General features: G+C 44.5%; 1 protein-coding gene across 2 annotated transcripts in view; it reads left to right on the plus strand.

Annotated features, from left to right (window-relative positions):
- Positions 1-16,185, plus strand: part of Tulp4 (TUB like protein 4) — a 144,739-nt gene that overhangs the window by 103,676 nt on the left and 24,878 nt on the right. For both annotated transcript variants that reach the window (XM_028888626.2, XM_028888625.2), the window contains exons 6-9: positions 841-975; positions 4,428-4,594; positions 10,240-10,464; positions 11,403-11,637. In XM_028888626.2, the coding sequence (XP_028744459.1) occupies positions 841-975; positions 4,428-4,594; positions 10,240-10,464; positions 11,403-11,637 (762 nt within the window). The remainder of the gene's footprint in view (positions 1-840; positions 976-4,427; positions 4,595-10,239; positions 10,465-11,402; positions 11,638-16,185) is intronic.

Raw genomic sequence — 16,185 nt, forward strand, 5'->3', positions numbered from 1 at the left:
GTTGTGTTTTCCACACATGATAAAGTACTTTATGCATCACATCTGGGCTCTGCCCTCTCTGAAAACTTAAGAAACTAATAATGGCTGCTTTGGTTGCTTATTGCCTGTAACATTCAGTGAAGTTTTTTCCTCTGTGCATTGGCCCACAGTAAAGACAACATTTTTGTCCCTTTCCCACTATTCTTTATATTATACACCATTGAAACAATTGACTCTTGATATCTGAAGGAACACATAATGCTTTAACTTACATGTTAATAAACTCACGCAGGCTGTCACCCTCGGTTACCTCTGGGACTGCGTATTCTCCATCCCATGCTCATGCCCTGCTGTGCGGCTCCCGAGTGCCCAGTGCTTACTTCACTCGGTGCACCCAGGCCAGACTGGGATCTGTCAGGAGACACCTTTCAGGGCACTGTGGTGCTTGGAATGAGAATGGCCCCAGAGGCTCATAGGTTTGAATACTTGGTCTCCAGTTGATGGAACTGTTTGGGAAGGATTAAGAGGTATGGCCTTGGAGAAGGTATGTCACTGGGTATGGAATTTGAGTCTCCAAAAAGCCATTCCATTTTGAGTTAGCTCTCTCTGCCTCTTAATTATGCATAAAGATGCAAGCTCTCAGTGACTGTTCCAGCACTGTGCCTGCTTGCCTGTTGATGGACCCTCTGCAACAATGAACCCCATATTAAATATTTTCTTTTATAAGTTGCTTTGTTCATGGTGTTTTGTCATGACAACAGAAAAGTCACTAAGTCAGGCACTGCAACAGTGCAGCCTTGGACACCTGGATCAAGTTGTGTGCTCATTATCTGCCTTTCTCTCGGCCCTGTGTCTCTACAGATGGTCCTGCGGCATACCCCATCCCTGTGCAGAACATCAAGCCTCTGCTCACTGTCAGCTTCACCTCGGGAGACATCAGCTTAATGAACAACTATGATGACTTGTCCCCCACTGTCATCCGTTCAGGGCTGAAAGGTACAAAATGCACCTAACCCCACAGGTGGACCTGTGCACACCTGCCTTCCAGGCTGGTACCTGCTGAGTTCTCTGCTGTCTGGTGATGTGTTTAGTGGAATTCATTGATAAAGGCGCTCTGCTAAGCTACCCTGCTTGTCTTTAAAAGTCTCCAGCTACTCTTATCTTGAGTCTGGATCCCTAATACTCAATCTTCATCTCCACCTTCTCTTTTGTCCATTTGGACAAGGGTGTCCTGTTGTTTACATCTGCCTGTCACTTTACTCAGATGGCAGCACCTGTCAGTTTTGAGGCAGCAGATGGTACACAGAAGCACTTAGAATTTTGGCCCGCTTACTAAAGAATTGATCGTTAAGCAGTAGAGTTACCTTGAAAGACCTGTGGACATTCCAGTCTGTCATGTACATGAAGGGCGATGGTAAGTGCTAGTATCTACCTGTGAGGAAATGCTTTCTCAAGAAAAAAATTAGTGGACAGAGCTACTGGCTATTCTGATCATGCAATTCAAGATTACTTAAAGACATAGTGACCTTGGTGGATTTAAAAAAAAAAAAATCTTGCCTCTTTACGGTTCCCTGGGACAAAGTAGAAAAACTTTTAAATTCTAATCCTGGACTGGCCCTTGATATTACAGGGATCTACTGTCATCTGAGTGGGGAGACAGACAAGCTAGGTCCTTCTGTGCAAGTAGTTCCTGTCTGAAGCTGGCCATCATCAAGAGCCATTGCTGTGGCAGCAGCTGCTATTTTTCTAGGTTTTTCTGGAACCTCGGGGATGTAATGAGTCATGTCTGTGTACATCACACTTGGCAGCAGTATATTGCACTTATCTGTACTACCCACACACTTACTAAGTCTATTTTCAAATTAGAATATTTTTAAGCAAATTGTACTTGTTCTTAGGTATCTCATTTTGCTGTTTCAGAACTACACTTGTAAGGAATTATTTACTCTCTCAGCTCCCCCAGGACAGAAACTATTCATACCATAAATAGTCCCTTTAGGGCTTTTAAGTACCTCTCTTTCTGTTGCTGGCAAATTTAAATTCTTGTGCTGCTCGGTTAATTATTTTCTGAATGTTCTGTCTTCCATGGAGTTAAAAATAGGGCTGGCCCTTATAAATTCCTCCACGTATCTCCTACTCTGAAGTTCTGTTTTTCTTCAAAAACTCTTTTTTTTTAACTTTTAAACCACATTTGCTAATTTCTTGAGCTCTGCATCTAGTTGTAGAATCCAGAATTTTGTTCTCTGTCAGATATCTTGTTATAGTTGAAAACAGTGTAATTGCCATTCCATTCCTGTGTATTCTTCAGGATTGCTTCCTTTCCTCCACCTCCTTGCTATGGAAGCGCTTACTCTTTGTCTATGTGTTATCTGCCTGCCTCCCTATCAGCTCCTTGAATGTCTATCGACACCTCAGTTTACCAAGTGTGCATTATAGTAATAGGAAAGTAGTAAGTGAGCCAAAGTAGTCTTTTTAACCTGCACTGGGTTTTTAAGGCATTGTACATCCAGTGCTGCGAGGCAACAGCTTGCTTTCTCATTTTCAAATCCACTTTGTGTCCAAAAAGAAAAAGGAAAAGGGCAGAGAGAATAGAGGGGCACAGTTATTCCTTCACTCACTAAGGGGTGGGGGGCATCAGATGAGGAGCCTTGGAAACATTGCCATCTTTATTTCTTCCCCATCTCAGCTGTCGGGGACCAGAATCTTGTTGCTGCTTTACTGTGATTTTCTCTAGTTTCGTATGTGCAGAATGCTATCTATCATCCAAAGAAGGTCATTTCAGTCTCATGATAATAGCCAAGGTTTTCTCGACAGTCTGGCATCAGATGTGCAGAACACACTGAATGTACACGTCTTTAAGGTTCCCTCTCCTGATGTAATGAAAATCTTATTAACCAGTATATTTACTTGATTTTTTTAAAATTCCTTTTTGTTTTCTGGTTTGAATTTAATTTATATGAGAAATGCAGTTTATTGATGATTGTATGATTTCAGGTGCTCTCAGCCGCTTCTGTTGTGTTTGTAGCTGTTTACCTTAGCCCTGGTCCCTGGTTTATACTATGTACTGACTCAGTGAGAAAGCTCTAGGAAGCTGGCTTGCCTGAGGGAATGCTCTTTTATTATCTCCTAATATTCTCCAGGATATTAAAGGACTTGAGTGGCTGCAGAGCGCATTGACTCTAGTGTCAGAATCATTTCCATCACACAGGGTTTGATCCCATGTAATCTGGTATAGTTGGGCACTGAATTCTAGCCCTGGGTTGGGCACTATGTGGTCGTCGTGGTGACTCACCTTCGACAAAGTGAATCTACATTTCAAAGAGCTTTATAGCCAGATGGTGGTTTTAAGGCACTGAGAGAAGGAAAAGAGCTGTGAATCTTAGTAGTATTAATAGGTGTTAATTAATTCATTTGTCTACTTATTTATTTGACCAGCAAGAGATAAGTAATTGCTCATACTAGGATAAGATACAGTATTTACTAGCCATTTGTAGGTAGGCATCTCTTCTCCAGTGTGAAGATTTCTCTACTAATGATATCTGCCACTTAGCAAAAATGGTTTTGTTCTTTTCTCTGCTCTCACATCATCATAAATGTCCAACAAAGTCAGAGCTCTCCTACACCATGTACATCCAGTACCTGAACTTTACAGTCCCAGTGGTACCCGGACATTAATTAGTAAACTTGGGTCTGCCTTGATTCTTTTTTAACTGGAGAATTTATAAGTAAACTCTATCACCTGTGGGCATGAAGGATACCACAGTAGTAAAGCCCTGATTAGAACATGCCTCAGCCATAGGTTTTTTCTTATAGGAGAAGTTCGCAATTTGATTTGGGAATGATGATACTGGATGGAGGTAGATATTTGCCAGCATGTGTTTATTTTTGCCTGCAAGTATGTATGCAGGAATCAGATCCCCTATAATTGGAGTTACAGATAGCTGTCATGTGGGTGCTGGGAACTGAACCCAGGTCCTCTGGAAGAGCATCCGGTGCTCTTAACAGCTGAGCCATCTCTCCAGCCCCACATTTATTTATTTTTAATCTTACATATTTATGTGTATATATCTCTATACTTTAATAATTCAATCTGCTTTGTATCCCAGGCCTGCCTTACGACTGTGACCCTTTTGCCTTAGCCTACCAAGTAGGCTACATGCTACCATACCTGCTACAGGCACATGCTACCATACCTGGCCTTAACATGTCAGTCTTCTTAGATCTGGTTTTCACTCTGAATTAGTTATGTTTCAGAGGAACAGCAATCCCCACCCATGTAATAAATAGAGCATTATTATCTTGTGAGAGATGTACCTTCATGAAAGAAAGAGGAGAGCACTGTTGGCTTTGTATAGCAGCTCTGTGTTTGAAGCTACTGAAGACGCAGCCATGTGGCTATTGAGGAGGGCTGTGTCCTCATGCTAACCAGCCCTTTCGTGTGGTTTCAGAGGTGGTGGCCCAGTGGTGCACACAGGGAGACTTACTGGCAGTTGCTGGGATGGAGCAGCAGCCCCAGCTCAGCGAGCTGCCCAATGGTCCTCTTCTGAAGAGTGCCATGGTCAAGTTCTACAATGTCAGAGGGGAGCACATCTTCACGCTGGACACGCTTGTACAGGTGAGGACACTTGAAAATGCCAGTTGCTATGTTCCATCTTTGGTAAATAGTCATGTAAGTTATTGTAGTTACCTTTGGCAAGCTTTATTTTAAACTTTTTTTTTCCTCAGTTGATTCATGGCATATAAACCAGGGAAATTGGGAAGAAAATATCTTAAACTTTTTAACCAAAATGCTTGATTCTATTTTGAAATCAAATGAGTAGAGAGAAAATAGAGGGATCTGCTTCTGATCTGGTCACTTAACAGGAAAACCCTGAGATGACTAGATTCTAGGTCTGCACACAAGAGAAACTTAGAGACTTCACATACCTCCTGTAAACATGAGAAGCAGCCATAGAATTGATAGAACTAACTCTAAGGTAGATCTCCGAGGGCTGTATAGACTTTGCTGAAATGAAGAGTGGAAAGCTCATCAGAAGCAAAACAAGGCAAGACAAGGCCATGGTTTGTTTTGGAGCCTTTTCCACAGGAGAGTCTCTCTCGGTTCATCTTCCTCATCCTGGAGGAGACAGACGGAAGTCCCCCGTCTGCAGCAGCACAGTTTCCCGCTTCTGTGAGTTATACTCCTTAGGCTTCATGTAAACGGAATCATAGGGAATGTATCCTTTTTTCTCTTCTAGCTTATTTCACTTAGCATAATGCCTTCAGGTTCATCTGTGTTACAGTGCACAGGCTGTATCTGCCTGTGTTTTTATGTCTTAATAGATTTTATTATGTGAATATAATACATTTTGTTTGCCTACTCATGCATCCATGGACATTTGAGTCCTATCTTTGGCAGTTGTTTTATTTTGTTTGAGACAGGGTTTCTCTTTGTAGCCTAGGTTGGCCTAAAACTCAGTGTGTAGATCAGGCTGTTCTTGAACTCTGAGACACTTCCTGCTTCTGCCTTCCAAGTACAAAGTCACCTAGCAGCACACCTGCTGACTGCTGTAAGTGTGCTGCTGGGAACATGGCGGCACAGATACCTCTCTGAGACCCTTCTGTAAGTTCTTTTGATAGACATCCAGAAGTTCACTTCTTGGTCATGTGATCATTTTTAATTTTTTTGATGGCCCACCATTTTCCATTGCAGCTGCTTGTTTATACATCCCCACCCACCTTTCTCAGAGTCACAATTTCTCCATGTTCTCACTAGTGTTTGTTATTTTCTGGAAGCTGTGTTCTTATGTTCTGTCCTTTTGACAGTAGCTGTCACTCTGGGTATGAGGTGCTGTTTCATTGTGACTGTGGTCTGCGTTGCCCGATACTGTACTGAGTACCTCACTGGTGATTTCTTTAAAGACATAGCTCTTTAAGTCTTTTGCTCTTTTTTAATCAAACTGTCTTTTGTTTATTTATAAGATGTAAAAGTATCTTTTGGGGCTGGCGAGGTGGCTCAGAGGTTAAGAGCACTGGCTGCTCTTGCAGAGGTCATGAGTTCAATTCCCAGCAACCACATGGTGGCTCACAACCATCTGTAATGAGATCTGGTACCCTCTTCTGGTGTTCAGGTACTTGCAAGCAAGCAGAACATTGTGTATAGATAATAAATAAATAAATCTTTAAAAAAAAAAAAGTATCTTTTTCTAATATTATATCTTTGTGAGTAAATAAGCATGTTTGCTTACTTATTAATTCATATATATAGCTGATGTTTTGAGAGGCTACTGTGTGGCTGGCATAAGCCTCTAAGTACCACTGTGTAAGAGCTAAACAAGGAGACAAAATCCAGAAGCTTGGAAACCAGCTAAAGAAGATACATAATAATCACAAATCCATGCTCCAGAGTTTAAATGAGAATTGTCTTCCAGATGCTGGGGTAACATGGATAAAAGGAGTACTTTTTCCACTCTGTCAGTCCCTCTGTTACCTCCTTCAGTAAACCTTGTGCAATCTGTGACACCCTACAGTTTTCATGGCTGTTTGTAAGGGTGTAGAGCATTCATACTGACATGGAACCGCTTTGTGGACAGGCTCCTCTGAAGGTCAGGGTGCCACCCATCAGTGCTTCACCCACAAACCAAGCCAAACTCACTTAGCTCAAGTCTCAGTGGATATTTGTACTGACCTTCAGCTATAAGTCCAGCCAGATGTGTGGATGGAGATAGGGAGTGGGACTAGCAGTCAGACAGGAGCTTAAGTTAGAGACTCCTAGGCACCTGCACAAAGACCCCTTGGAAGCTGGAGTGAATTGGATTAAGTGCCCAAGGAGTGGATAGTGAGAGAGGGCAAACACAGGAAGAAGTGTCTGTGCCTAGAGAGGAGAACGTGGCTCAGGCAGCAGGCAGCAGCTGCGGAGGAGAGAATGTCCTAAAGAACCACTAAGGGAGGTATGTCAGCCTGCAGGGCAGCGGTGAGTGCAGACATGGCAAAGCTGGGTTTGGAGGTTGTAAGGGGGGGGGGGTCTCATCATAATGACGGAAGTTATACTGTCAGATATGTTTTCAGTCAGTGTTTGTAGGGTTAAGTATTGGTCTAGATGCTAGAGATGTCACTGCAGCAGCCAGAGTGAGCAGCAGTGTGTTTCCTGAAGTAGAAAGTGACAAGGAATGCAAAGAAGATGAGGAGTGGGAGGTAAAATGAAACAGATGTGAATGTTTGTTTATAAGCAACTAATAAGATCTTGTGGTTAAAAAGAGATTAAACTGAACACTGATGAAGGGCAGGGTGGAAAGTGGGCTTGGGAACAGGGTGGTCAGCCTGGAAGCCGTGCACAGGAAAGACATTGTAGCAGGAGCCATGAGGGTTAAGGAAAGGAGGACAACTTGTGACTGACGCCCTGATAAACTGGGAGGTAGATAAGAAGCACAGATGGACATAGGATACAGGAGCCCCTGGGAGCAATAAGCTGAGAGGAAATCCACATGTCAGTGGTGCTATTTCCTCCCCTTCTAGAGTCAGAAGCACTGCTACTTGGAATGGGGTTAGAAAGGCCAGTGTACTCTCGGGTGAAAGCCTCGACGTCATCAGAGTGCGTCAGAGGGCAGCACATACCTACCAAGATGCAACAAGCATAGCGGCTGGGGTCCTTCCCCTCGACTAAAACCACTGTGCCTTCCTGATCCCAGTCACCTCTCAACGGCCTTATGTCCAAATAACAGCCACAGCATTGAAGTTTGAGGGTTAATTTTTCAACGTCTGGGGACACATTCAAGTGTGTGCACAGCAGGCAGGTAGAAAAAAAAGGATGGGAAGTTTTTCAGTATTTCTGAATTCATAAGACTTCTGTGCTTAATTGGCTATTTGTGAATTTGACTTGAGACACACCTCGTGATTCTGTCTTAGAGACATGTGCCGCCAGTTCTGTTCCCTGCATAGAGAATGTCTTGCTCTGCTCTCTCAGGTCAAAGAAGTCTATCCCTAACACCTACTGGATAACATGCTCCTTTAAATCTGCCCAAAAGTTGATGACCTTCTTTTCCTTGAGCCCTCATAGTGTGGAACGCCTCCAGCATGTATTACTTTACTGTCGTATTTTCTTCGAGCAAGGGCCGCATTTTCCTTGATTTTCCTGACTGCCCCTGTGATGCCCAGCTCGAAGCAGTACCATCTTCCTTTACTGTGCAGGACTGTGGCTCTGCTTTCTTCTGTTTCTCTGCTCACACGCTCGCTGGTGCGTCCGTGCTTGTATCCCAGCCGACCTGCCATACAGATCGAGGCCATTGGCTGGAGTTGTCTGTGGAGCCTGTCTCCTGTCCTGTTATCTTTTCTGTAAACATATTTTATTGTTGTTGTTTCTTCAGTAAAATCGCCTTGACCTAAATGGACTGGGAAGAGAATGGGGTTCATTACTGACTAAATGGCAGGTAGTTGATTTTCTGAGTGAGATAGTACACATTCTTAAGGCTGTTTGTTGTATCAGGACACCAGTACTGAGGAGAGGTGACCATTTATTGGGTTGGGCCAAGAGTTGTAGTTCTCCGGTTTATTAGCTAGAACTAAATCACCTAACCCTCTTGATTTCCATTTCCTCTGGTTTTAACTGGAACAGGACTGCCTGTGTGGCCGTTGAGAGTACTGAGACAATACCTATGAGCACTTGCTGTGACACCAGAGTCTAGTCGGGGCTGAAGAGGGGCTTCCTTTGTTCAAATGGATGGCGATCGAAACTTCGCGTTCAGCTCCAAGTCTGGATTAGTAGTGTAGATTCTTGGTATAAAGAAAGGAGATGTGCGCCTAGGGTAATTTATACCTGACATCTAATGGACCGTTATACAGAAATAGCTCCATGGGAAGAGGAACTAGGAGGAGAGAGGGCAGGAGTCTGCAGGCCCTGTGAGGCTGGTATAGCCGATCTGTTCATCTATCAAAAAGGAATGGAAAATTGCAGGAAAGACGTCGTATTTCTGCAGCCAGCTCTAGTGTGTCAGGATGTCCAAGCTGAGGACTGATTCTCATGACTTAAGCACCAGCTTAGGAGGGTTATCCTGGGGAGAAGGTGTAAAGGGTCGCAGGTGTCTTTAAAACTAAGCCTGAGGGCTGGGCATTCAGTTCAGTCATAGTGCGCTTCCACAGCAGGACTCCCAGAGCCACCAATGGTCTACCCTCTGTGGAGTCATGCCATTGGAGAAGCCCAGCTGGAAATGCTCTACAGGCCCTCAGATTTGAGTTCCTGTATCCGTAGCTAGTAAGAGCATGATCTTTGTGGGGAGCTGTGGCCCAGCCTCATGGATAAACATACAAGATAAATTATCTTCAGCCTTGTACTTTGCTTTGAAGTTGAAACCAGGATTAGCTGACTCTAGGGGCTACTTTAAAGAATTGTCTTTATGTGTTCCTTTTATCTTGATGTTTGTCAGTAAAGTGTTTTGAAAATTCTGTCCCTATCTGTCATTCCTATCAAAGACCTGACATCTCCACTGGCATCTCTGAGACCCCTGGAGACCTCATTAAATTAGCACTCTCTCTGGATCAGCATGAACAAATCTCCCTGTTTTCTGTCACAGCCCTTCATCTCTTTCTCCCTTGCTCAGCTTATATAATACTCTTATTTAGGTAATACTCTTGAGTTTGAGATTTATTTCAGTACGAGAAGTTTCTAACATATGCATATTTGGATTGCAGCTTAAGTTTTCAGAGAAGATCCTCACAAACCCCTGGAGTCTTCCCTAGGAACTCTGCTCCCCAACTCTCCCTTTTCCAAAGAGAAGTCTGCTTGCCATTCCTGGCCCATTGCTGTGAGGCTGGCTGAGAACAGCAATGACTTAATTCCTGAGCTGTAGCCATAATAGGTCCCAGACACACCATGGTACCACCTTCTCCTATAATCCTCAGCATTCCTGTTTGGTTCATAGATAAAGAAGGATGCTTAGAGCTGGGGATTAGTCCCAGGTTTCATGCCTGGGAGCCCCACATCCATTACTAATTTGACCTTTAAGTGCTGTCTCTTGGAAAAATTGATTGAAAGAGGTCATGTGATTTATCTCTTCATACCTTATAATTCATTGGAATGACACTGGATAATTTGAGGATCAAGAAGACCAGCACTGTGATAAGAAGTATAAGTGAGTGTGTGCCCTGAGGCAGTTGTCGCTGCTTTTAGAAGCCAGTTCATACAGAGCTAGTATTCTCCACTGTGCTTTAAAAAAACCAGCATTCTTAAAACTGTCAAATGACTTACTTTTGCTGAAACAAGTTTAACTGCCCCCCTTTTCCTGGCAGCGCCCCATCATCTCCATTTGTTGGGGCCATCGGGACTCCCGGCTGCTCATGGCCTCAGGCCCAGCCCTGTACGTGGTTCGAGTGGAGCACCGAGTGTCCAGCCTCCAGCTGCTGTGCCAGCAGGCCATCGCCAGCACCCTCCGAGAGGATAAGGACGTCAGCAAGCTGACCTTGCCCCCTCGACTCTGCTCCTACCTGTCCACTGCCTTCATTCCCACCATCAGGGTAGAGTTGTCTCCCTTCCTAGCCTTCTTACCAGAACCTGGAGAGATGCAGGAGGGGCAGAGGCAATACAGAGACCTCTCTGTTTCCCCATTAGCGTGCCTGGGGCCGGCTGCCTGGGCTTGGCAGAGACCAGTGTGTCCTGCTAGTGTCCATGGGAGGTTTGCTCCGTGATTGTCTTCCTTCCTCGTGGCCAGTTGAGTGTTGTGTCGTCCTGATGGTCAAAGGAGTAAACAGCTCATTTAGGACCCGACAGTGTACCGAGTACTTTATGAAGATCTCTTGTTTAGTCTCGACTTCAAGCAGACTCTGACATCATTGTTTCCACTTGATAAATCAGGAAACAAGTTCATATAAGGGAACTAACTTGTTGTAAAGTTGGTTATGAGACTAGTCAAGCTTGATCTCCTCCCACTGTACTGAGTGTGACTCCCACATAGTGCAGCTCGCAGCCCTCTTTTATACAGACTGTCCCCCAGAAAATGCCTACATAGAAGCAACATGCATGTGAAACAGGTCTGCCAGTCTCTGCTCACATGAGGTTTCTATGACCTTGTACTCTAGACCCTGGGACCTTTTCCACATTCTGTCTCTAGATAGAATTGTTGATCACTGTTCTCCTAATAAACCAGAGTTTAGAGTCTCAGGGTTCTCTATTCTAAGTTACCTTACAATATTGATAATGTCAGCAGTTCTCGACTGTGTTATATCAGAAAAAGCAGATGTCTAAACTGCCACCAGTTGCTGCACTTCAGTGTCCAGTGTGGGACCCTGGCTTGCTTACTGTTTAGAAGCCTCCACAGTTCTGAATCTCCCTTCTGCAGCGTGAAGTTGGCCTCTGCATGGCCCGCACTCTGCCAGAGTTGCTGAGACAGAAGCTAGTCTGCCCTGTGCTTTCTGGATTCCCAGATGTGTTTTTTCTGCCTGTGTCCCGCCTCCAGCCCCCGATTCCAGACCCCAACAACATGCGAGACTTTGTCAGCTACCCCTCAGCTGGCAATGAGCGGCTGCACTGCACCATGAAACGTACAGAGGATGACCCAGAGGTCGGTGGGCCCTGCTACACACTCTACCTGGAGTACCTGGGAGGACTCGTGCCTATTCTCAAGGGGAGGCGCATTAGCAAGCTGCGGCCAGAGTTTGTCATCATGGACCCTCGGACAGACAGCAAATCAGGTGGGGCCCTTGCTGCAGGGACTCTGACCCTTCTTGTGTGGTTGTGGAATATCACTCTTAAAGGCATGCGGTAAGAATACCTCTTTCTGAGACATGCTCTTGTACTGGCTAGTGCAAAGTTACTCTATTTCCTGGTTCCCACCTAAGTGAGCAGTTCTCTAAATGCTCCTGTTGGGAGGGTTTCCCAGCATTCCAGGTGTTTCAGGTTGAGGAAACATCAGCTCCCGTTCCAGGAAAAGCTGCTAGGATAGGCCTTCTGGCACTGGCTCCAGGCTCTCACAGTCACTGAGTAAGCATCCCTTGAGTCCCTCGATGGAGTGCCGGGGAAAGTAGAAAACAGGAAGTCCCTGTCTTCCAGAAGGATGACAGAATTCAGCTCTTCAAGCCTTCAGTCCGCCTCAGCCTTAGGGTTTTGCCTCTGTTTTCTACTGTTTGGCTTTCCAGTTAGGTTCTAGTGAAAGTTTCTTACTGATCTGTTAGTTTCCAACATGAAACAACATTCTCTTCTTGTGGAAATTAGACACATAAAAGATGCCTCTCTAAAGGACCCTAGACTGAGGCCCCCATAGGAAGGCACTGTGGGGTTTTGTGCCAGGTAGTTGCCAGCCAAATGTACATGTACCTGTGAGTACCTGTAGCTTATAAATTCTGCCACCTCCCTGTGCACCCTGCCATAGAATGCCCAGCATTGACCTCGATGTCCATCACCTGTCAGAGTGTCCTGCTTGGCACACTGTAGTCGTCATTAGGAGGGAACTGGTCATCTTTGTATTCCAAAGTGCCAGACCTTGAGACAACATTGTTTCATTAGTTAATATTCTCCACTTGCTAGTACCAGTTCACTATTCCAGCTGTTGGACTAGCCTTTCCCCCTCATTGTGTCCCTGAAGCTACCATAGCATGTGGGATTAAGGTCCCCCTAGTTCTTTTTTTTTTTTTTTTTTTTTTTTTTTTGGTTTTTCGAGACAGGGTTTCTCTGTGTAGCTTTGCGCCTTTCCTGGGACTCACTTGGTAGTCCAGGCTGGCCTCGAACTCACAGAGATCCGCCTGGCTCTGCCTCCCAAGTGCTGGGATTAAAGGCGTGCGCCACCACCGCCCAGCAAGTCCCCCTAGTTCTTAAAGCAGCAGCCTTGTTCGCTCTCAACCTCTCTTGGCAATGCCAGTATTTACATGTCTGCTCCAACCATGTTGGTTAGGCATTATCACAGCATTCATGGCAGTGTTCTCTACCAGTGTTCCCATATAAAATAAAAAGCAAAACAAAACAACAACAACAAAACAGTTGTCTAATGCTGAATGTTCATCATTAGTCCTGATTTTTGATTGCATCATCAACTAGTACCAAGGGTAGAATATTGAGGGCATGCAGTCAGAAAAGAGGGGACGGGAAAGTAGAAAACGGCACAGAATGGTTTCGGGAGGATAGTACTGGTTGGAGGGGAGCAGGGCCAGGCACCCCAGAGCCTGCCTTCTCTCCCTGTGCATCTTCCTCTCCCCGGGGCCTTCACAAGGCACAGCTCTTAACAACTTAGGCTGAGACTGAATATTTAGGTCTCTTGGGTAAAGGGCTTGTTTTTCTCCCCTGTGTGTCTGAATTCCTCTGCAGAAGAGGCTGCCGCCTCCCACGGCCAGACTTACCTACATCCTGACTTACCCGCCTGGGGCCTGGTTTTCCTTAATGGTCAGACTGCCAGCTCATTCCAAGTACAGACTGCTCAGCTGCTAACACTTGTTTGAGAAATGAAGTATTTTGTCTTAGTAATTTTATAATTGTAAGTTATAAAGTGAATGCACAAACACCAAGTCAATGCCCGCTTTCTGTGGTACTTGAGCCCCTGTGAACCCTGCTAGAGCACAGGACAATTTAAGTACTTGACAAGCTCATCAAATTCAAACACCTCATGACAGAAATAGAAGCTGGCTCACAAGGCCCAGTCTGACTAATTGGCAACTAATGGGATATATAAAGGAGCTCAGAGGATGGAGGGGATTTGTAACTTTGAAAAGCCGGCACTGTCTCATCGTGAGAAGCTAGTTAACCCAAGACTCCACAGCGTCATTTCTCAAGATGCGATCCTTGGAGCACTGTTATTGAAAGCACCTAACATTAACTGATGAGGTCAGCTGTGGGACCTGGGTGCCTTGCAAGATTTTTTATGCACTTAACTTTATGATATTTGCTAGGAATGTTCAAGTGTCTTGACAATTACGATTACCATTGTGGGGCTGGAAATTGAGCTTGGTTTATACAGTGCTTGTCCAACACACGCAAAACCCTGAGTTCAATGCTCCTATAAACCAGGCATGGTGTGACATAATCCTCACATTTCAGAATTGAAAGTAGGAAGATCTGAAGAGCAGAGTCATCCCCATATGTTTAGCAAGTTCAAGGTCATCCTGAGATATATGAGACTCTGTCGTGTGTGTGTGTGTGTGTGTGTGTGTGTGTGTGTGTGTGTGTGTGTGTGTGTAAAACTAGTGTGTATTTTTATACTGTGTAATATGTGTCCCAGAAAATTTTTTAGTGAAAATCCAGAAATTTGGGGAGGCTAGGAAGGTAGCTTAGTCAATAAAACCTGAATTTGATCCATCAGAAATATGCTAAGCTTGTGGTCCACTAGTGAGAGTTTCAAAGAGATAAATTAGGTTAAGTAAGTTCTTACATTAGAGAAATGTGTCCTCATAAGAAGAGGGCAAGAGTACCGGCAAATAAATAGCTCAGCAAGTGAGGACGCCTGCTGCCGAGCCTGACAACCTGAGTTAGATTCCTTGGACCTACATGGTGGACAAGAGAACTGACTCCTCCTCATATTTTCCTCTGACCTCCATAGGCACAACATGACATGCACATGCCCACACACATACACATAAAATAAATGCCATTTTTAAAATAAAAAGAGGGGAATAGAGCAGTCTTTCTACATACATGCATTATGGAAAGTGCTGTAGGATGGTCTTTCTGTACACTGTGAATATGTGTTGCTCTCGTTGGTTGATAAATAAAGCTGTTTTGGCCAATAGCCAGGCAGAAATAAGGTTAGGTGGTACGATCACCCTGGAGATGAAGAAGGCTGGAGTAGGGGCAGATGCGAGCCCACCACCGAGGAAGCAAAATGTGTAGAAAATGAAGGAACAAGTCATGAACCACATGGCAATATGGGTTAATTTAAATGTAAGAGCTAACTAATAAGCCTGAGCCATGACCAAACATTTATCATTAGCATAAGCCTCTGAGTGACTATTTTAAAAGCAGCAGAGGGACCGGGTGGGACAGGAAAACATCCATTTACAGGAAAGGGCCTCTGAACACTGAAGATTCTGGCTACCATCTACAAGCCTGAAAAAACTCACCTCAGAAACCAGCTGTGGTGACGTCTTCATACTGGAACTTCTAAACCTCCCTAATGATCTGAACCAGTTTTCTGGTAGAAAGATCCTTGATCTGTACATCCTTGGAACTGAGATGTATGTGGCTGCTACTGCAAAAAATACATAAAGAAATTGAGGTATTCAAGTCCCTGATGAAAAGTGAGCATGTTGTTAAAAGCTGGAGAAAAAGCAGTTCTCATACAATGCAGGGAACTTGTCTGGAGTGTACCCCCATGTTGTGTGGAGGGAGAGCTTTGGTGTGATGAAATAGGTAGGTTGTTTTACTAAGGATGCTTCTCGTCAGATTGTTGAAGAAGTAACCTGGTTGCTCCTGACTATTGATACTAATGGACTAAAGGAATGAGATGACTTCAAAAAGGAGTCGTTAACTCCTTTGGATCAAGAATTTGAAGATTGAAAAAATCCGCACCCTATTCATATGGCAAGAAATAAGAAAACACATTCTTAAGAATTCATTCTTAAACACATTGCTAAGAAGGAAAAAGGTTATAAAAGCAGAGAGACACTGCCAGTCTGAACTAAAGGGACTTGGAAGAATGAAATGGGCATTCCCCGTCAAGATAGAAGTGTTGGCTGGTTGTTTGCACTGTCTTCCTGAAGCCAGAAATGCTCTCAGAGGTGACTCAGAGATCAGCAGTTACCTCCTTGATTTCAACAGACTGCATTGCCTCTACCTGGACCTTAGTGACCGAGCTGCCCAGCCTTGGAAACAGCATCCGCATCTACAGCTGTAAAGGTGATGCTGAACCCCCAGTGGGTCTTAGCAAAGAACACCAAACTAAAGAGGATTGTTCCCAATGCTTAAGATCAAAAACCCCAGCACTGGGCATAGGCACCTCGCTTCAAGTGACTGGTTTGAGATGGGGTTCCAAGAGATCCTCCAATTGCCATTGTTCTTGGTTGCCTGCCAGAACATAACCCTTGCTGAAGACACCACACACTTCAGTCACAGGACTTGGAGAAATCAAGCTGGTACTGACTGGAAGCGTCTTCCCTGATGTCTAGTTTACATGGTGTTAGATGGTGCTGTGCAAGCAGCCAAGGGATAAATGTTATCAACAAAATTAAACCTGGATATAAATCCTGCAATCAACAGTAACAACTGACCCCACAAAATGTGCCCAACATGTGGCACTAATATCTTGGAGGTAACTAGTG

This window comes from Peromyscus leucopus, chromosome 8a, assembly GCF_004664715.2.
Source record: "Peromyscus leucopus breed LL Stock chromosome 8a, UCI_PerLeu_2.1, whole genome shotgun sequence".
In the NCBI taxonomy this organism is placed as follows: domain Eukaryota; kingdom Metazoa; phylum Chordata; class Mammalia; order Rodentia; family Cricetidae; genus Peromyscus; species Peromyscus leucopus.